The following is a 21,653-nucleotide window of genomic DNA, read 5'->3' on the forward strand; positions in this document are numbered from 1 at the left end:
CATTGTACTTTTTACTTGCAGTGATGTAGGTGGCTCACAGCGTAACTCTACCTCTAGGAAAGCTGGTCTACATGGGTGATTACCTGCCCTGGCTGACTGGCCTGCAATCTTTAAAAGGTAGCCCTGTTCCACACCATTGGCCTGCTGAGAAAATCCATCTGTGGTATCCTGAAAGCCCAAATATATTGAATTGGCTCTTTCTTTTCTTTTTTGCCCAGAGATTCTCACTTGCTGCTTCTTATCAGACACCTGGAGTTTGTGGGTTGTCCCAGAGTTGTTTCTCAGAGTGTTTCTGGGAAGCATTATAACCCTACATCCTGTCATGTCTTTTCCTGTTTCAAGAAAAACTACTTCAGGGTAATCTTCTGCCTCCGTGTTCATACAAAATAGCACCCAAGGTTGCTTCTAGTCTGGCTGACTCTTTACATACCAAGCACAATTTCTCTTTGAATCCAGAGACTGAAAGGAAACGCATTGCATTATCCAGTGGGCTGCTGTGGAATGCAGTTATAAGGGACATCTGAGGTTGTAGGGAGACTAGTTGGAAGACTGTGGGTCTTCCGGTGGTGCTTCATCTACAAGTTTCAGTAGAAACTGTCTTATCTGCAGTTTCACTTTGCATGGTCTCAGCTACCTGTGGTCAACCGTAGTTCAAAAATGTTGTGTGGAATTTTTTAAAAATTCATAACTTTTAAATACTTTTATGACAGTATATTTTAATAGTTGTTCTATAATTAGTTGTTAATCTCTTACTCTGCCTAATATACATAAACTAGATTGTATAAGTATATATTTATAGGAGAAAACAGTACACATAGAGATTGGTATCGTCTGGTATTTCAGGCACCCATTAGGGGTCTCAGAACATATCCCCCATGGATCAGGGTGTGGAGACAACTACTGTTCTAGCCTGTTACTTTAACCCAAATAGTTATATCTCCCTAAATCTTGTTTATCTCAAAAGATTTATATATTGTTTGCCAAGTTGTTGGGATTAAATGAAATAATCTATCAGAAAACACATTGTAAATTGAAAAAAAGTAAGGAAAATGCACCAGAAGAGAGGAGCATTGTCCGAATTAATGAAAGAAAAGGACCAAAAATGTAGAAAACAATTATAGCAGCTGACTGAGTAACCAAAGGAAGCCAACTGTGGTCTAAATTGGAAGAAAGAACACCCCAGCCTTGAGCCTCCTTCCCGATACCTCTCTCTGCAAAGTGTTAGCTGGGGAGACATGGATATTAGAGGAAAGTACTAGGGAGGAGTGTTACTGTGGATTTGAGGCTGGGGGAGGTTGTGCATAGAGAGTGATAAAGGAGGGACATGATGTCTAGGTGATATCAGGATGAGGAAAGAAAATAAGAGACAAAACCTCTGCTAAACCTGTCTGTGTGATCATTGATGAGGTCTTCAAATAATTCTGAACTTGAGGGCATCTCCCCAGAGAGAAGCAGATGATCAGAAATGGCACTGGCACTCCTCTGGGGGAGCCAGCGAGGGCATCTTCTCCAGAGACCAAGCTCTGCAGCCTTGGAGAGTAATTTGGTGTTATCAGATTAATTAAATCCTTTTCTGTGGTTAAACTTGCATATGAATATTAAATCTCAGGCTGGGCCTCCCATCTAATCAGACAGTGGATGTTTTCATGATAACACTTTGTTCCCAAAACATTTGGAAGTGTGCATATTGTATTTTTAATGAGACTGTGATATTTATTTATGGCAGGAAGAAATCTTCCAGCTAGGAAGTCTCATTCACATAACAGCTCTGTGTCTGACACCTAGAGCTGTGCTAGATGTCCCCTCCAGACTTGCTTATTATCACAAATTATTTTACTTTCAACTCTCATTCTTAATTTGTCATAGTTGCTCATGTTGCTGAAAGAGGTCATGGGATTTGCTCCTGGGTTCAGATTCTGATGGTCATTATTGATGAAGATAATATTAGGTAAATGAATGAAATTCTGTGGGACTTGGTTTCCTACATTTTAAAAATGGGAATAATAATGATTCTAACTCAGAGCTATCTTATGAATTAAAATTTTCCAGAAAGCATAAAGCTTCATGCAGTGTGCTTGGCACCCAGTACTGCCACACGTGGGTTTTCAAAGTATGTTGGATGTCTTCGTCTGTGACTCTCATGTGACCCGAGCTTCCTGTTTTCTCTTTAAGCTTTGATGTGGAAAATGGCCCTTCCCCAGGTCGGAGCCCACTGGACCCCCAGGCCAGCTCTTCCTCTGGGCTGGTGCTTCACGCCACCTTTCCTGGGCACAGCCAGCGCAGAGAGTCCTTTCTATACCGGTCAGACAGCGACTATGACTTGTCACCAAAGGCGATGTCAAGAAACTCATCACTTCCAAGCGAGCAGTGAGTAGTGTTCTTCTTGTCTGGCTCCCAGCCTCGCATTACCTCATCTTCACCCTGTCATAGCAGCGGCAGCATCAGCTGCCCTCTAACCTGAGGGAGAAGGGACACAAAAAAATGAACATGACCAGAGGTGACAGGGTTGACCATCTTAACGACATCAGTGCTTTACAGCATGTGAATTTGTAACTAGAGTCTCCAAAGGTGTTTAAACACCTCAAGCACAGCGTTCAGTCCACATCTGTTATGTACACTTAAAAAAAATTTTTTTTCATTGAACTTCATTTCCTGAACTGCTGAATCATTTATGGAATAAGAACCTTAACACATTTCGCAAATCACACTTGAGTTGTCAGCTGCATATGCAGTTTGCATGAGGCTCCCCCAGAGAAGAAAAAATGGTGGTTGGTCACCTGCATTTCTTTCACTGGCCTTTGTCTGGTGGCATTTAGGTCGTCACTCGGATACATGCCTTTGTCCTTTCTCTGGAACCTAACACAATACCCGCTTGTTGCCTGACTCCTTGGTGAGACACAGCACACGTCACCGCCCCGCAAAGCACAGCTGATGTTTTTGTTTTGCTCCTATTAATTGTAGATCTCTAATTTTTATTTAAAGAACAATGACTGGGTTGTATTGCCTGCTTATTAAATTTCTGAAACCAAATAAAATTGGATGCTAAAATCCATGCCTTAAAAGGTTTCTGGGCACACATACAATTGCTTTTAACATCATATGTTATAAAAATATCAGTAGCTCCCTAAAGTCTCCAGCCTGGAAAATTCCACTGGGTTCTCTTTCACTATTAGAGAGGAAGCCAAAAAGGTTCACCTTCTTGTAAAGGGGCAGAGGGCATTTTAAAGCTAGAGGGAAGAAAATGTTCCTTGGTTATTTCTACTAGAAAACTTTAACAGAAGCACCCCAGCCCTAAAATATTTAAATCATTATGTGGACCAAAATTCATTTTTTTCACTCATTTTTAGTTAATATTTACTGAACTCTCTTACGTGCTGTGTAATGTGCTAGACAAATGTGGGGATAAATGTTGAACAACACAGTGGAGAACTCACAGATGAGTTAAAAAGCATTCCCCCAAGTTTGCTTGTTCTCATGGAGATTGGAACTAACCAGGAATGATCAAAGGAACACACACATACACATTTTACTCTACAGAGTAGAAGGAACATGGCATTTAATGAGCATTTACCCTGGGGCCAGTTTCCTTTACTTGTATTCTCTGTTATTTGTCATAGCAACCCTGTCAGGTAGGTCCCATTATTATCCCCACTCTGTAGATGATGAAACTGAGACTCTGAGAGATTCAGAAACTTGCCCCTGTCTCATGACTCTGTCTCATATTATATCCCCTCATGTAGCTAAGAATCAAGTCCATTTCTTGTTGCTGTAACAAAATGCCTGTGATTCGGTACTTTATAAATGAAAGAAATTTATTTGGCTCACAATTCTGGCAGCTGGAGGGTTGAAACAGCATGGCACTGACCCCTTGACTGCATTTCAACCTGTCTGAGAAATAAAAAAAGGAACTAACCACATACAAAACGGGCCAACTGAGTAGGCTGGACCTGCTTTATAACAAGTTGCTATCATATGAGAATGAACTCACTCAACAAGACCTCCATTAATTCCTTGCAAGAGCAATACCTGTAATGACCCAATTACCTCATACTAGGTTCCACCTCTGAAAGGTTCCACTACCTCCCAACATCACCATACCAAGACCCAACTTTGAGCATATGAACTCTTGGATGATACCCTCAAACCATAACTAAACCATAGAAATTGTCATATTCAAAAGTTTTGAACTCTCGTTGTCTACGTTCTTTATACTGTGAAGGTAGAAAACGCGAGTACAAAATAGAGGTACCTGAGGCTGGAGGAGGGGTGGTCATTTGGTTATGCTTCATGCAGGCTCCATATTTTCTGACTATGTCTTGGGTGGTAACCATTCACAGTGAATACACTAGGAATCCTTATTTCCACCTTGATAAAGACCTTTCTAGACTTCATCATAGGAGAGCATTGGAAATGTAGTGAGCTCAAAGAATTCAAACTTCATTCATGTGGCATTTTACAGATAGAAGACTAGCTTTGAAAAAAAGTCTTTCCCTAAATTAATTCCTCAGGTATAGTTCACCAAACTTGTGCTAGGTAGTATGATGAGTCTCCATGCATTCCATCTTCACAGAAGACTCCTTCCAAATTTCAGACTCAACTCTGGTGTTTCTCTCCTCAGAATCAAACATTAGAGAAAATTTGCCCTTGAAGAGACCTTGAAGATCACAACCCAACTCAGTCTGTAGCTGATGAAAACAGGATGTAGTTCTGTATTACTCTGCACCTGGTATCCCTGTTGCTAGTGGGTTACCTTTTCTGAAGTTTTACTGACCAGTAAAAGTTTCCCCCAACTCTAGAATCCACACAGTGATGCCAACTTTAAATTTAGACAAGTAAGCTTTTACAAATGTAAATTACCTTATATCATTCTTACTTTTTAAGGACTTTTAAAAAATGTTGGAAGGGCACAGTTTCACAATAATAGTCTCTCCTGAGAAAATAGAGTTGGCAACTTAATACCACCTTATGCAGATAACAGGATATATTAAACTCTTTGTAAATAAAAATAGCAAAAGATTTTGTTTTAAAATTTTTCAACATTACAATAAAATCTTTTTTTATTTTGCTAGTGTAAGGTGTTGTACATATGAATATAACCAAAAAAAAAAAATCAGAATTTAAATAATACCCAGGTTCTTCTGGTATTTCATTTGATCAGCACTATGTTGGAAAATCCCGTTCCACACAGGCATCTGGATCTAAACTGAAGTAATGCCTGTAAACCTCTTTCTTCCCATTTTTACTCTTCAGAATGAACTGCAAAAAATACAGCAGCAGTCCCTAAGCTTCCCGTATCTTCTCCCAATAGATCCAGGAAGAAAATGGGTGATGATAAACTAAGAGTTTTGAAATGAAGGCCACTGTGTGGGCTATACAGGATGTTCACTGCTCAGGAGTGCCTCATCCCAGCAGAGCAATGATGAATTTATACGAAGTGGAAAAATCTGCATAATTCCACTGCATTAAATTCTAATAATAGGGGAGACACTAGCTTTTAAACATTTTTTTTTTGTCTGAACTCTTTCAGAAGAGTAAGAGAAAATTTAAAGTAGAGAGAATAGGTTAGTTATTAAGCATAAAAATGTGAATGGAAAATAAAAATGGCTTTCTAGTGAAGTCAAACAAGATCACCATGGAGTTCCAAAAGGAAATTTTAGATACTTTCCTAGATGTGGCAAGAATCTGTTGTTTTCTGTTCATTTGCTGGGTTGCAGTCATCTCTCACGTATTGCCTTTGCATACCCGGGTACAGATTTCCCAATAGGTACAGAAAGTCTTAGAAATTGGTGAAACCAGATTCATTGCCCAAAATTGTGGCAGGAACTGCCCCAGACAACAAGAAGTCTTTCCTGCAAAACCAAAGGAAAGGAAGCTCCTGGCTTTTCTCATTTGGTCATCCCATTTGTAAATCTCTATGAAGTCAAGGAGTTTTTTCAAGCTGCAATTTACATGAGAACTAAGTGGTTTCTAGAGAGTTGTCAAGGGAAATGAGACTGAAAAACCAAGAGGAACAGTACAAAGAACAGTTTTTCAAATGTAAGACCTGATGGCTGATGGGTGACCCAAAGAGTACAACATGGTTCCTATGAGTTAAGTTAAAGACTGTAACCATCCCATTCTCCCACCATGGCTGTTGAGACATTGAATTGCTTTCATATCTATAAGTAAAAGCACATTTTTATTAATCAAGTTCCTCATGCTATTTACTATTTAAATTCCTTTACATATATTAATTCATTCAAAATCTACATCTACAATGTGGAAGGTACTATCAGTTTCTTATTTTAAAGAGGGGAACATTGGGAAACCAAATAGGAATCAAAGCTTGAGTCCCAAGAGTCCAGGTGGCTAAACCAAGTGGATATTGAGCACATAAATACCAAATGAGACTAAAAATCTCTGTTCTGCCTAACTTTCCAATCGTTATAAGGTCCCATTCATTCTTTTTCTTTTTTTTGGGGGGAGGGGGGCTATTACAGGGGATTGAACTCAGGGCACTCAACCACTGAGCCACATCCCCCCTCCAGCCCTATTTTGTATTTTATTTAGAGACTGAATTGCTTAGCACCTAGCTTTTTGCTGAGGCTGGCTTTTGAATTTGCAATCCTCCTGCCTCAGCCTCCTGAGCTGCTGGGATTACAGGTGTGTGCCACCACTCGCAGCTCAATTCTTTTTTAAATAAATATTTACTTAAACTTAGGCACCTTACTAAAAATGAGACAATTTCAATTCCTTCAAGAGAACTAAAAGATTTGTTAGTCAACAGGTGATCTTAGTACTTTTAGGTAAGGGCAAAGGCACAGAGATTTGCATAGGACTGAAAAGTTTGGCCAGGCAGGCTGAACAGAGGCTTTGAGGTGACATTTCAGAAGTGTTAGGCTGACTGAAAGGTTGTACTGGAGGACAGGCCATGCCAATGAAGCCTTCAGTTGCAGGGGAGCAGTGTGGGGAACCACAGCTTAGCATGAGTGAGGCAGAGAAGTTGACGGGGTGGAGAAGTGGTGCGAGAGGCTGGAGAAGGAAGCCAGAACCTTACCATGAAGGGCTGTGCTGCAGGCTGGTCTTCAGCTATAGACAAGCACTTGGGACTACTAAAGACTTTTTTAAGCCAAAAAAAAAAAAAATGTATAATCAGATGTTTGCTTTTAAAAGAAGCTCTGATTACACAGTGAAGAATGGTTTGCAGAGCAACCAAGCCTAAAGAGCCAGGCGGTAGGTTGCTTTGGTAATCCATATGATAGAGAATGATTCTCAGAACAGGTCCAGTGGATGATTAATAAGCATTTGCAAGTTAGGATCAAAGGGGTCCATAGTTTATTGTTGGGATGAGGAGAATGAAGTTTCAAGTTTGGTCAAAGAGATAAGTGGTCACATTATTTCTTGGGATCCAGAGCTTCCTTTTATCACACGAAATAATGTCTATGAAAGCACTTTGTAAACTGTAAAGTACATTGTAAACTCACATCCTCTTGATTGCAACAGGGACAGGCATGAGTATCTTAAAGAAGTTCTCACCAGCTTGGAAGATAGACATGCAACTCTTTAATCATAGTTATAAAGATACCACTATTAACAAAAATAAATATAAAATAAATATAAAGATATAAAAATAAAAATAATATAAAGATACTACTATTAACTTAAAATAACTATGATGAAATAAATAAATGCTTTTTTTATTAGTTGTTCAAAACATTACAAAGTTCTTGACATATCATATTTCATACATTTGATTCAAGTGGATTATGAACTCCCATTTTTACCCTATATACATAATGCAGATTCACATCGGTTACACATCCACTTTTTTACCTACTGCCATACTAGTGTATGAAATAAATGCTTTTATATGACAATCCCTGTTATTAAGAATTGTACATATATAATATCTCATTTAATTGTCATTTTACAGATGAAGAAGTTGGAACATAGGTTATCTGAAGTTTCAGAGCTAGTAATAACACAATTATAAAGCAAAGCTTGCTGTCTATCTCCAAAATCTGCTCCTACCCACTATAGTATACATATCTCTATGAGGCAGACCAAAATTACAGTTCTGCACAAGAAGGTATCAGAAGAAGGTGAAGTTAATCCATAAAATGTAGAGTACAGCAGTTAGAAGCAGGATTTTTGCTTTCTGGGGAAATATTTCATTGTTCTGAGAAGACATTCAGTCAATTTCAAAACCCACTGCTAAGACTCAAGATTATAGTTCTCATCTCCAATTATTCTACAAAATTGTAATGTACTGGTTTTTTCACTAGATGTTGCTCATGCAACGGTTCTGAATATCCAGCCTTGTTCCTAAGCACAATGGCTTTTTCTGGTGGTTTGGAAAATCAAGAAAGGCATTAGTGTTTCTAATCAAGTGTTTTGTTATTTTCACGCCAGTAGACTTTTAATTGGTAATACATTAAATTATGATTTTCAAAATTCAAATAGTTTCATAACCTGGAATATTTTGTTTGTTTCAACAATTTTATTTTGTTTCTGTCCTGATACTCATTATAAACTATCTGATATTTTCTCTAGTAGCCCTCAGTGACATCCAGCATTGGCTTTTGCAGCTCAAATCCTTTGTGGGTTAACATGCTTACGATCTGCAAATCCATCAAATCCATCTCCTGCTCTGGAACATTCTGCTCTTCTGAACTTCAAAAGCTCAACAGTGATAATATTCCCTATTAATGTTTGTTTATCTCCTTTAATCATTACTTTATGCAGTTTTAGTAGCTTCCCAATTCATTTACCAATACATCAGCTCTAAGTACCACAAATATATGAATTTCATTGTGCTATTTGCTTTCAACAGATTTTTACACTCCAGAAATCCAGGAATCGTAAGAGATTTGCTTGATTCATAACAACTCACTCTGACATCTTAGAAACAATATGGACCTTGCATCAGTAATCTCAATGAGCAGCTAGATTTTTCACCCCTCTCAAAGTTCATCTTAAGAAAACAACTAGGAAGAAGTTTTTGATACAGTTCATCACACATGTATCACAACCGCTCTTCTTCTAATTCTTTATTCTCTCTCCCTTGGACTACTTTGCAAGAGCCCTAAGGTTCTTCCTTGGAATATATATATATATATATCCACCTAGAGAAAGCCATCCCCTGCTATTGCCTTAAGTGTCCCTATGATTGTAGGAGACCCCCAACTTTATAGATCTAATTACTGCATTTCAGCCTTATTGCTTGATGTCTCTGCCAAGTGCCTTAATACCACATGTGCTCTGAAAACTCAGAATTCTCCAAATGCCCCAACTCCTCCTTACTTGTTCCTACTCATGACTATTTTCTCAGATACCTATTTTTTAAATTGAAAGCAATATTTCTTTATTCATTTAAATACCGAGTCCTAGCAAGACCTCTGGAATGTCTTGAGCTAGTCTTGTCCTATCTTGGCCATACCCATACCTTCTCATCTGCAATACCTCCTACTCTTCTTTCTGAGTATGTCCCCTCTCTGATCTATCCTTGGCCTCCCTAGCATTTGACCTCCAAAAACACTTTCAGTTTGCTTCTCTTACTTCCCATCTCACTAAGAAACTTCACTTGCTTATTTTTTCCTACCAAATTAAGCACCAATTCCATAATCTTTGACCAGGCTGTCCATAATATGGGTGTGGGGACCTTCTCACCTTCTTCTCTACAAATGTCTGTAGCCCTCTCTGAAAGGCTGCCCTTCAAAGTTCACCTCAAACAATACTTAGCCTTTCCTTATTTGATTTGTCAACTGTGCAGTGTCACCGTAAAATAGGAAGCATAATATTTAAAGCACAGATTGTGGGAATCAGTCTCAGTTCTTTGGCTGATTAACATTTTTGGTTAAGCAACTGGGTAACTGCTCTGCAGCTGGCATCACCTATCACATGTGAATACCAAACAGTACCTGCCTGAAAGACTTGTTCTAAGATTCAAATGAGATAATGTGCATAAAGGAGCTGACACACACATATTTATGTAGCAATCATGAGGACAGAGGGGTAGACAGAAGGGAGCCCACCATTACCATCTTCTGTGCTGCTGTTGTGAGTCACACAAAGAATGCTTCCCTTTTGTTGATATTCTTTTTATTATCATTGTACAAAGTGGGCACACAAGAAGTTTGCTAGATTAAATTGAATGAGGCTCGTAGCTAAAGACAAAGATGGAAAGGGACATAGAGTATTAAATAGGGCCCAGGCTAAAAGCCTGAGCCAGAGAAGAAGAAGTCAAGGAGGAGGCATGCATTGTTCAAATCTGGACACCACCACCCCACCGCCGGTCTCACATAGTGACTGGTATGAGGCACATGCCTAATAATTGTTGGAGGCACTCATATGGTTAATGAATAGGCTGCCATATTTGCATGCATATGGCAATCATGAGGACAGAGAAGGGAGAGACAGACTGTGAGGGGAGCTCATTGTCACCAGTTTCGGTGCTGTTATGATTCACACCGTGACAAAAAAATTGGCCTGATTTTGTGACTGCAGCTCAGGCTGACACGTGGCCTAAGATCTTCAGTAGAGAGCTTGCTGGATGTCGGCATAAGTGGATTTATGAAAGCAAGCATCAGAGAGAGCGAAGGTACACTTCTGAAAACACTTTTCTGACTAGTCCCAAGTACAGATTTACAAAACACTAGCTACACATTAATCAGGTCTTCAGGACCAAATGAGTAACAATGGTGTGGTTTTAGGAGGTTCAGTCTGTTCACTTCCACTAAAAGCTTTTCCTTGGGTACTTTAAGAAAAAAAATTATATTAAAAATTAAAAAAAAGTAATGGGATTCCCAGACAGAAATCTGTGTTTAAATGGCATTAAAGCTGTGGTTTAAATCAACAAAAGCCAGGAAATCCAAAGTTAACCTTTATCCAGACTGTTATACCATTTTTTCCAACTCTGTGTGTGCCTGTGAGCAGCCCTCCCTTTGAATTTCCTGGCTCTAACAACCAAAATCCACAAGTCGCTTTGAATTACAGTACTCTGGGTCTGCTGTTTAATGGAATGATACCCTGAGGATATAAGCTTACTTGTAAATGCTTGTATGTGAAATCACCGTAAATCTAGGAGTCATGAACTTGGTGCTATTTTTTTTTTCTTAAAAGCTCTTGGGATCCCCATTTTTGCCTGATTGCAAATCCTGCCTTCTATCCAGGTAGACGTACTTATAGAATACATGTGTTGCTAATATTGATCAAGTTATATTATAGCTTGTGTGTCATGGTTGCAATTCAGGTGTGTTTCTGAATGTTTCTTTTTCTCTCTTTTCTTTAGACATGGCGATGACTTGATTGTCACTCCATTTGCCCAGGTACGTATTATGCTGGTCTTGGCTCAATCTCACTCTGTCCCTGGGTGTGGTTCCTAAATGTGGCCTTGGAGCCTGGCACCTGTCCCCTTTTGTCACTAACCATTTGAAACCTTTTCTTTATAGGTCCTTGCCAGCTTGCGAAGTGTGAGAAATAACTTCACTCTACTGACAAACCTTCATGGAACATCCAACAAGTAAGCACTGACTCTGTGGAGTTATGAATCCCTTCCATAAAAGCAAAAAAAAAAAAAAAAAAACACCTAACAGCAGTTTTTAAAAACCCCCAAACAAACAAGTATTGCATGGAAATTTGCTCTCCAAACTAAATACACAATGAAATTTGTATTTCCACAAACAATGAAATTTGAAAATAAGATAGAACACTACAGTATTTTGAAACTGGTAAGACATTAGAAATTATCTAGTCTGGGTTTTATTGATATTTTGAACCCTTAACTATACTAGAGGAGTTCAATAAATGAAATAATGAGACAAGGATATTTTTTAAAATTTTATATTTGTCATATTGGCCAAAAATGACCAAAAATGCTATTAAAATTCTTTTAAAATAAGATGTTAATGAATTAAGAGACTCAAATTTAGAATTAAAGATAACCAAAGCTCAAACTCAAGTTACTTGTTGGTTTTTTTTTCCTTTTTTTGAGGGGTGTGGTTTTTTGATAATACATAAAGCAGGTTCGTGCAGTTTGATGATTAATAGTGGAATTACATTCTTCTCTTTCCCTAGTGAAATACATGACCTTGCTTGTTTCAATTAACATTGCCAATCCTTGGTCTCCTCATCTGTAAAGTGACGGGGTTGAACTTGTTATTCCTGACAGTAACTTTCTCTTCCAAAATCATTTCAATCCATAAGCCTAATGTAAATGCTATACAGTTCACTCTCCTACATGTTTTAATAGATCCTCAGGCTCTGAGGGTCATAGAATCCATGATGCTCAACCTTTGTGTTTAATTGAAAGATAAATGCAAGCCCTCGGGAGCAACCATGACATAGGTAAAAGACACAGAGGGACCAAAACTTAAGTCTTTCGATTTTTCAGTGTTCAAAGTACAGAGTGTCCTGTCTGTGGTCTTTGTAAAGTCATTCACCAATCCTCTATTTTGTGATCATTCAAATCTCCCTAGAGTGGGTTTATTAAAAGTGAGAGTAGCCTATTTTGAGTGATTTCTTTTCGGTTCACTGTCCTATAACTTGTTTTTAAGCCTCCTTGTGAGACGAATGTGCCTACCCGAGCAGAGGCTTTTCCACCTTTGGACTCTATTTTTCTAAACTATTCTCCAGATTTCTAACAGAGCAAACTTTCTGTTTGATCACAATTGTTTGTTGCACTCATATGGTTAATGAATAAAATGCATATTTGTGGACCATTGCAGTGGTCCACTCCCATCATTAAGAAAAAATTTAGAAGCTAGTGCTTAGTACCCAAGGTACCTTATAGCCCAGATCAAATTAATATGACTGATTGTTGGTTGGGTTTATGTTTAGTGTCCTGTACAGATAGATTGAACACCCAATCTGAAACTCCAAAATTTGAAACTAAGCGCTAGCCAACATGATACCAAAGGTGAAAAGTTCCACAGCAGACCTGTCATGATGGGTTGCACTGAAAACACACGGGCACTAAAAATATTGTATAAAATTACCTTCAGGTTCCATGTATAATAAGGTGTATATAAAACAAAAAAATAAATTTTGTGATTATACTTGAGTCCCATTTCTAAGGTATATGATGACGTATTTGCAAATATTCTAAAATCCCAAACCTGAAACACTTCTGTTCCCAAGCATTTCAGATATCAGATACTCAGCCAGTATATGAAACTCTGAGACTTGACCCAGCCTCTTCTGGAGTGGTACTCTCTGTTTACTTATTTATCAAAATCCATCCAGTAAGGACTTATTCAGTATGTACTATTCATTCATGCATGTACATGTGCACTGACAAATATTAGCTAAGCACCCACTTTTTGGCAAGTACTGATTATATAATAGTGAACAAAACAGACAAGTTCTCTGCCCTTTCAGGGCTTAATGTCTAATAGGAAGTGCCTGGGGATCCAGTGGTGAATAACCAGACCAGGTCTCCAGCCACATGGGATTGTGTTCAATAGTTGTGGTCTAGCGGTTCCCTGCATGCTCTCTTCTCCATCCTAATTGTGGACTTTTTGTTCTCTTTTCCTGAAATGTCTCCTTCCTCCTAGTGGTGTCCTCTTGGCCAGGTCCTAGCTCTATTTTATGATAATATGATATGGTGTCCCTTCTAGTATCACCTTATCAGAATGTTTTCCCTTACTCTTCCATAGCATAGTGGCCCTCATGTGACTGGAAGATATTCTAAAGACCCTAGCACATTCCTTTGTGGATCTTGGCCAATCACTAGACTGTGCAGCTCTTAGAGGGAAACTTGGATTTATTTTTCTTTGAATTCCCAAGAATTAGTAGAATGCTGACACACAGTTTAATTTTCCATAAATAGTCATCATATATATGATTTTCTGAATAAGTAATGATTCAAGAAAGTTCCGCAATTTTTTAGAAAATTATTTTCTAGAAGTGATTCTCCTCTATTCCTATATTTTTGTTTTTGCTTTCTGCAGAATAACTTAAAATTATGTATTTGTGCAAGTTAATTTCTTTCTCTAAATCTCCGTTTCCTAGTCTGTAAAATTGGGTTGTTTTGAGGATTAAATGAGCTGATATTTGTAAAGCATTCAAAACACCATCGAGCCCAGCAAATTTAAACTGTTATAATTGATAGACAATTTCTCTTGCTAAATCCAGAAGCACTGTAACACTGTGGTGTTTTCATATCCATTATCTAAGTGACAACCACCATAAATGAATCTCATGGCAGGCCTTGGCACCCCCTCTCTGTGGGTTAGGACACAAAGCTTCAGGAGAGGAAGTGACAAGCATATAGCCACACACGTCTGGTGAGCAGCAGTCACACTAGAAACCTGGCTTTCTGGCTCTCATTGCAGAGCTCTTCCCATTCTCTACCCCTACTAAGTCCTCTGGGTTATGGGAAGAAGTCCCTGGAGAAGAACTGATGGAACTGATGACAGTCAGAGAGCCCAAAGACAGAGACGTTAGCTAAGATAGTATTTGCAGGAAATAAAATGTGAGGGCCAAAATGATATAGGGGGGAATGGAGAGGAAGGATGAAAAAGGACACATTTTAAAGGGTTCTTTAGCATGACTGTACCCAAACCACTACACTGTGTAGCTCCAAGGAAAAAGAGGGGCGGGCCTAGTGATTTCAGCCTGATTCGTTAGCATGGGTTAGGTGGTCTTTCCTAGTTAGTACTGGGGCATTCATCCTATCCCTGCTGACAATTAAATTATGTCAGCTTAAATTACTTTCTTAACAATCAGGTCCTCAGATAGTCCTGTGGGTTTGGGGCCATATAAGCTTTTATGAATCAAATATCCTGAGACCATAATTGCCATACAAAACCTGACTTACAGCCTATTTCCACCCCTCAAATCGTGGCCCTTTGTGTCACCTTTGGTCCAAAGCAAACCACAACTACCAAACAGAATAGATCTCCAGCTATAGGATAGCTGCATTGACTGACATTTCTCAAATCCACCAACATGTCTGTACAGAATTGATCCTGTTATTAATTGCTATTATAACCAATAGCAAGCAACAAAAACTTAAGACAGGGAAAATCCCCACTAGAGCTCCACCAAAGGGAGTGTAGCCCGGGCTACAAAAGGAGTGTACCAGAATGATGGGTTTGGACCACAGTTGGAGCAGCCTGGCAAGGGCAGGTTGGAGAACTGAGGGTTCATTTAATGAATTCTCGATAGTCTATTCCTTGATAGTCAATAACCTCAAACAACTGGAGAAAATCCTAGAGAAGGAAGTGCAGATAATATTATGTGCCAGGAGTGGATACAGCATCCTAAGAGCAATGAAAGACATTCCAGATGTACACTTATTTCCCACCCCCAGCCTCCACATATATCAAGAATATAAGATTCATGGACTTCAGAAGTTGCTTTCTGGGATATTTGACTTGGGTTCAGGGTGCCACTCCCTGTCTTGAATGAAACACTTAAGCAATAATTATTTCCTTGGAGTGGTTTGTATGAGACATCTGGTTAGTGTGGTTTGTATATGAAAAGGAACTCCCACATAGAATAGCACTTCTCAGAGTGAAGGTTTCTTTTATCTCTTGGCTCTTTGCTCTGCATAAAAGTAGTCCATTGTCTGCCTGAATTTTACCACCCAAAGGGTGAAAATCGAAAGGTTCCCATTGAACTGATTTCTTTGCATCTCCATGGTGTATCACACGGAGGGACACTTGATTGGGCCTGTATTTCTTGGCTGCACATTCAGCCTTATTTCCATTATCCCTGGAGTTAATTTTGAAAATATGGCTTTCATTTAGAGTTGTTAATATAGATAAGCATCCCTAAACTATTTACTGGCTTCAGACTTTTCCTGATGGAGTAATCAGATGTCTGTGTGAAAGTGCCCACAGTCCAGGAGTCAGTAACCAGTAACCAGCCTGTAGCAAGGTGTCCTTCCTCATCCCACTCTGTCACTAATATCATGCATGTTACCTGTGGCTATCAGGAAATCAATGCAACATCTTTCTATTAACATTCTTCCAAAGCATAATCTAATTAAAATATAAATAATCTTTGGGAGAGAATTAATGATCTCATTTTTTTAAAGTGTATGTCTGATATGCCTTTCATTGCTTTATGTACTTTGGCATGGGATTTAAATTAGCTGAGAATCATAAAATCTTGAGCATTCTGGGCTGGAAAGAACCTAGCCAGATTTCCTCAGAGTAAGTCAGAAAAATATATGAAAAACCCCACACACAGGCCTGGCACATTGTAAATCAGCAGTAGATGTTAGCTGCTGCCTGCTCTCCCCAAGTCCGGAAGAAAGTAAAAGGTTCACATGAGTTGCCGAGGGCTACTCAGTTGGAAGGTGTTAGAGCCAGGATTAGAATTCCTACTTTCTTATTCATAGTCCAGTTTTCTCTCCATTGTACTATTCAGGGCTGGAAAAAATTAAGTGCTGTGGCCCTCCCTGTTCATATCACCATCTCCAGCAGCCAGGCAGAGAATTTCTTATGATCTTTCCCTAAGTTATGGGCCATTGGAAGTTTGGCCAACAATATCATTTTCCCCTGCATTCATCACAGTTTTCTCACTGGAATTCTTATGTCCTCCAAGCAGTAATGTGGCTTTCAGAAGTTATTCATTTAAAATCATTAAACCTTTTTCTTGCACCAGATCTCAAGAATAAGTGATGAACCACATAAACATGGTTCCTGGCTTTCCAAAGCTTACACACAGAGATGCTTATCTGAACTAACAACTCTAAATGAAAGTCATATTTTCAAAAACAACTTCTGAGATGAAGGAGTTTATGTAATATGTTTAATTTCCAAGAAGTTCATTGAGAGAATTGGGTGCTATAAGCAAAGATGGACAACATTTAGAATCTCCTAGTTTACTCTTTCCTTTCACAAAGGCTTCTTTGTAACTCAGGAATAGATACAAAATAAGATCATTAAAAATGGATTATTACTCCAGTGAATATGCTTTGAATATCTACATCATACCTAATATTATGCTAGATTCTAGAGGTACTACTATGAATAACACTCAGTCTTTGCTTACATTTCTCACAGATGAGTTGGGCAAACGGATAGAAAAGTGGTAAATGCAATACACTGTAAGCACAGCAATGATGGGGTAGACTCAGGAAATATTATAGCACTGGACAAGGCCCACTCGTAGGCCCTGAGTGCAGTCCCAGGTCACATGAAAGAGTTAGCTACTTAAAAAGGAGAAGAAAGATGTTCAACTAAACAAAATGTATGCAAAGGCACAGCCATAAATTAGATTTTGCGTGTTCAAGAGACAGTGAGACATATATAGAACCAAGACTGTTATGTGAAAAGGAACACATTCCTATGGAGTATTTGGTTCCTTAAATCACTTTTATACCAAAGGTCCATCCAATCAAAAGTCTGCCAATGCTTTGGGAGTTCAACTATTTGCCAGGAAGCTGGTGGGTCTTGCATAGGATATAAAGAACTGGATTCTGCCACAGATTATTGGTCGAGATATATGTACCTATATGAATCATAACATGGGAAATGACTCCAAAGACACATTAGAGTCTAGAGGAAGAATGATTTTCAGCTGAGAAGAGTATCCTTTGAGAAAGATGCTTGGTCTTTGAACAGCAGGTGATATATAAGGTGGGAAATGCTTCCCTGGCAGAGGAATGACCTGAGCAGTGGCAGGAAACAGACAACACATATTCAAGGAAAAAGAAGTAATCAAGTTTGGCATTGGCCAAGCATGAATCAAATCTTTCCCAGTCCACCCATCTATTCATTCATTCATTCATTCATTCATCCATCCATCCAGTTATTATTTAATTCAACAAGTATTGCTGAGGGATCGATAAGTGAAATACCATCCTGTATGCCATGCTGGGATCCAGGAGTGAGCAAGTCATTGCCTACCCATATACAGTTTACCTTGAAGGAGTCATCTGTTGAATTCTAATTGGGGACTATTTTAATTACAAGTTTAAAGCTCTACAAAGGAGCAGTACAAGATGCATAGAACACATAGTCAGTGGTTTGAGAAGAAATGTCAGGCAGGAGGAATTCAGATAAGCCTAGAAAAAGTATGTTGAAGCGAGAGAGCTTGCACTTTGGATTCAGAAAGACTTGGCTTTGAATCCTGCCGGTCGGAAACCATGTGTGCTTTAATAACTTCTCTGAGCTTGTTTCCTTATCCTTAAAATGCAATAGTATTCCCACTAAAGGAAGCAGTGCAGTGTCTTACAGAGAAAAGATCATTAGATGATAATTTCCCTTCCCTTTCACATGAAAATTTGGTGCCACAGAGGATTTGAAAGTACCTGCCTAGCCAGGTGTGGTGGCACACACCTATAATCTCAGCAGCTCGGAAGGATCGAGAGTTCAAAGCCAACCTCAGCAATGGGAAGGCACTAAGCAACTCAGTGAGACCCTGTCTCTAAATAAAATACAAAATAGGGCTGGGGATGTGGCTCAGTGTTCTAGTCCCCCTGAGTTTAATCCCCAGTACCAAAAAAAAAAAAAAGTACCTGCCTAGAATTACTCAGCTAGGAAATTAGTCCTGAATATGGACCCTATCTATAGACTATAGCTACAGTGCATTACTATGTAGAAGCTGGATTACCCATAAGGGATCAGAGATTGATAGAGTACTTAGAAAAATAATTATGTAGGAAAATCAGTAGGAAGAGCCTTCTTTGGCAACAACTTTGTAGGTCTTTCTCTACCGTTCAGAATTTGGCTTCTTTGGCAAACTTCTCTGTGCCTGGGAATGCACAAAGGAGTAAAAATATGGATTCCCAGGCCTCATCCCAGATATACTGAAATGGACTTTCAGGGATAAAGAAAGGGATTCAAGAGACCCCCCAAATGTGTCTGATGCTTATCCATGTTTGAGAGCTTTGGGCCTAAGGTGCCACTCTCTTGCTCATTGCCAACATCCTGTTGCTCCTTAGTGGGATAGAGAATCCTTAGTACCAGTGGTTCTGAAGGAGGGGTCCCCAGACCCCAACAGCAGCACCTGGCAACCTATTAGAAATGCAAACTTTCAAATCCAGCCCAGGTCAACTGAATCAGAAACTCCAGAGGTAGTGTTTAATAGAATGTTTTAATAAGCCCATTAGGTGATTCTAGTGCACCCTAAAATTTGATAGCACTGGGAGATTCTCAGGAATCTGGGAATCCAGAAGAGTCTGCCAACATTAGTTCTGCAAAGCATGAGGCTGGTGAAACCAGCAAAATTAGGGGAAGAGGTACAGAATAAGAAAAAGAAACAAAAAGGAGAAAAAGACCCACTATTAGTGTAACATGGGTTTGTTTGCTTGTTTCATTTGAGTGTTGTTATCAGGAAACTTGCTATGATGAAGAATGATGCCCCAGTTCCTCCATAAAAAGGCAGTTCCCTAAGTTAAGCAAGCTGGGTTACTGTTGCTTGTGGCTGGGTGACCTTTAGCAAGTGACTTCAGCTCTTGAGTTCCCAGTCTCCTGAGATACAAAAACTGCAGGGCCTGAACTTTTTGCTCTCTAAGGGTTCCTCTGGTTGCACTACCCAAAGGAACTGGGATTCACTCTGACATTGGAATGATGCCTGAGCAAATGTCTCCTCTTCTGAGAGACTCCTGGGACAGCAAAACACCAAACAGAGGGGCTGACTAGGGACCTGGTAAACAACTTCCTTCCTGAAGAGTGAGAACATCCTGAGGCTGTGCAGAGGGAAATTCCAGGCCATCTGGATGTGAGAGAATTGTAGTCATCGACCCACGTTACAGGAGCCTGCCTTCCGGAGATAGCATTATGTCACTTGATTGCTCATTATGACCTGGAAAACTCCTCAGTGATCACAGCGAGGTGGGAGCATTAATACACGAACTCAGCCCTTCTTTTCTCGTTCTCCACAGGAGGTCCCCAGCGGCTAGTCAGCCTCCTGTCTCCAGAGTCAACCTGCAAGGTAGGCCATGTCATCAGAGATAATCTCCATGTTTCAAAATAAGAACTGCCTCTTATTCAGAACTGCCTTTGGAATAACATTTGTTTGCATGCTGTGGCTCTCAGAAGAATGTCTCTTGGTGACTTTTTTCAAAGGTATACTAAAGCTTCACTTCATGCCAAGTAAAACCAAATTAAAAGCAGTATTAAAAAAATTTGCCCATTTTATGCGCAGGCTTTCCAACTGTGATGGATGGAATGAGCTGCTCTTTCCCACCAGAGGAGCATCCATCAGAGCTGTGATAGAGTGCAGGCTGACCTAAGCCTTTAGGCTCCAGTGAATTCCAGGAGAGCTGACCTCAGTGACCCCCCCAGGTGCCCACACTGGCCTCAGGGGTTCCAAGGATATGTTAGTGGTTTCCTCTTAGCATCAATCATAGCTGTCACTACACCTACATCTTTTCCAGGTGTGAAACCGAAGGTTCTTCCAGGTCACAAATCATTTCTCGTGGAGATTTTCAAACTTGTTCCTCCAAGGTGTTTTTTGTTACTTTCTTTTAAAAAACCTAATCTCTCATCATTCAGTACTGTGCATCTGCTTTTCCTGCAGTGTTGAGAGTGATGAGAGGAAGGACCACCATAAGGGAACACCATGCAGATGAGTTGAACACAAATTATTGACACAATACACAAACCATTAGATCACCTTTTCTTAAGTCTAAATGCAGTTTTTCCCCTTGATCCTGCCCCACTCTTGTAGTAGTGAGTTTCAGCAAAACAACAGAAGAAACTATTAAGATGAACTCAAAGCATAACCACCTCACATCTATCATTGCCTATCACACGATTCCATTTCTAGCAGCACTGTACCTTCCCCTTTAGACTTAGCTCTTCCTTACCTGGAAGTTCTGATCTCATGCTAGTACTCTGACCATAAGTATCACGAAAGTATCACAAAAGCCCAACTTCTAAAAGAAGGGAACAAAAGCTGCGATTCCATTGGCTCATTGGTTTCCAAAGTGTTTATGGCAGACGCTTCTAAAAATATTTTTACAAAAGAAAGATTGCAGACAAGAATAAAAGTGAAAGAAAGACATTAAATAAGGGTGAGTTTACTCTGGAGCCCCATGATAGGAAATAAATAGAAGTAAATAATACTATTAACTATGGACTTCAAAAACCTAGGGTGCTGGATGTACTGTTTTCCTTTAGAAGTTTTACAAAAAGAAACAAAATAGAGTGTTTTATCATATAACTGGTGTTGCATACTTGGAGATGAAAGGAGCTGGGTTTGAAACACCTATCATTTCATCTCACTAGCCGACCAGTAAGGTACGGCTGCTGGTATTTCTGTTTGGCAAATTTGCTAAGATGTTTTTGAGATCAATTTGAATATTTAGACTGTGTTTCCTTTTTCTTGTGATACATACCGACAGATAGTAGGACAATATGTGACATTTATGGTTCTATAAATTAGTTCATTAGCCAAAGATGCTGTTGGAAAGATTGTTTTGTGATTTTTGGCACAGTAACTACAGCTTGGCAGCTAGAGATTCTTTTGCTAAATTCCTTTAAAACAATGGAGCACAGAAATGACAATACCACTTAGGCAATTTGTTTTTGTCTGTCTTTGTGGCAAACTACAAAAAATCCTGGCTTTTCACTGGGAAGAGAATGTAGTGATACCAATTATTACGTAATTATGGGTTTCAAAATCTTCTTAACCACAGTCAGAAAAGGAAGGAGGAGACACACATCCCGTGTTTTGTTCTTATTATCAGCTTAAATAAGTCAGGCAGATTTTTC

General features: G+C 39.3%; 1 protein-coding gene across 4 annotated transcripts in view; it reads left to right on the forward strand.

Moving 5' to 3' along the window:
- Positions 1-21,653, forward strand: part of Pde4b (phosphodiesterase 4B) — a 539,654-nt gene that overhangs the window by 421,150 nt on the left and 96,851 nt on the right. For 3 of the 4 annotated variants that reach the window (XM_058581564.1, XM_058581563.1, XM_046450949.2), the window contains 4 exons: positions 2,173-2,367; positions 11,270-11,306; positions 11,430-11,500; positions 19,820-19,869. In XM_058581564.1, coding sequence (XP_058437547.1) covers positions 2,173-2,367; positions 11,270-11,306; positions 11,430-11,500; positions 19,820-19,869 — 353 coding nt within the window. Of the gene's footprint in view, positions 1-2,172; positions 2,368-10,951; positions 11,151-11,269; positions 11,307-11,429; positions 11,501-19,819; positions 19,870-21,653 lie in introns of those variants that run through there. The other variant, XM_058581565.1, reaches the window with a different exon arrangement.

This window comes from Marmota monax, unplaced genomic scaffold (assembly GCF_021218885.2).
Source record: "Marmota monax isolate L192 unplaced genomic scaffold, Marmota_monax_Labrador192_F-V1.1 WCK01_AAM20220418_F8-fsc00023, whole genome shotgun sequence".
Classification (NCBI taxonomy): domain Eukaryota; kingdom Metazoa; phylum Chordata; class Mammalia; order Rodentia; family Sciuridae; genus Marmota; species Marmota monax.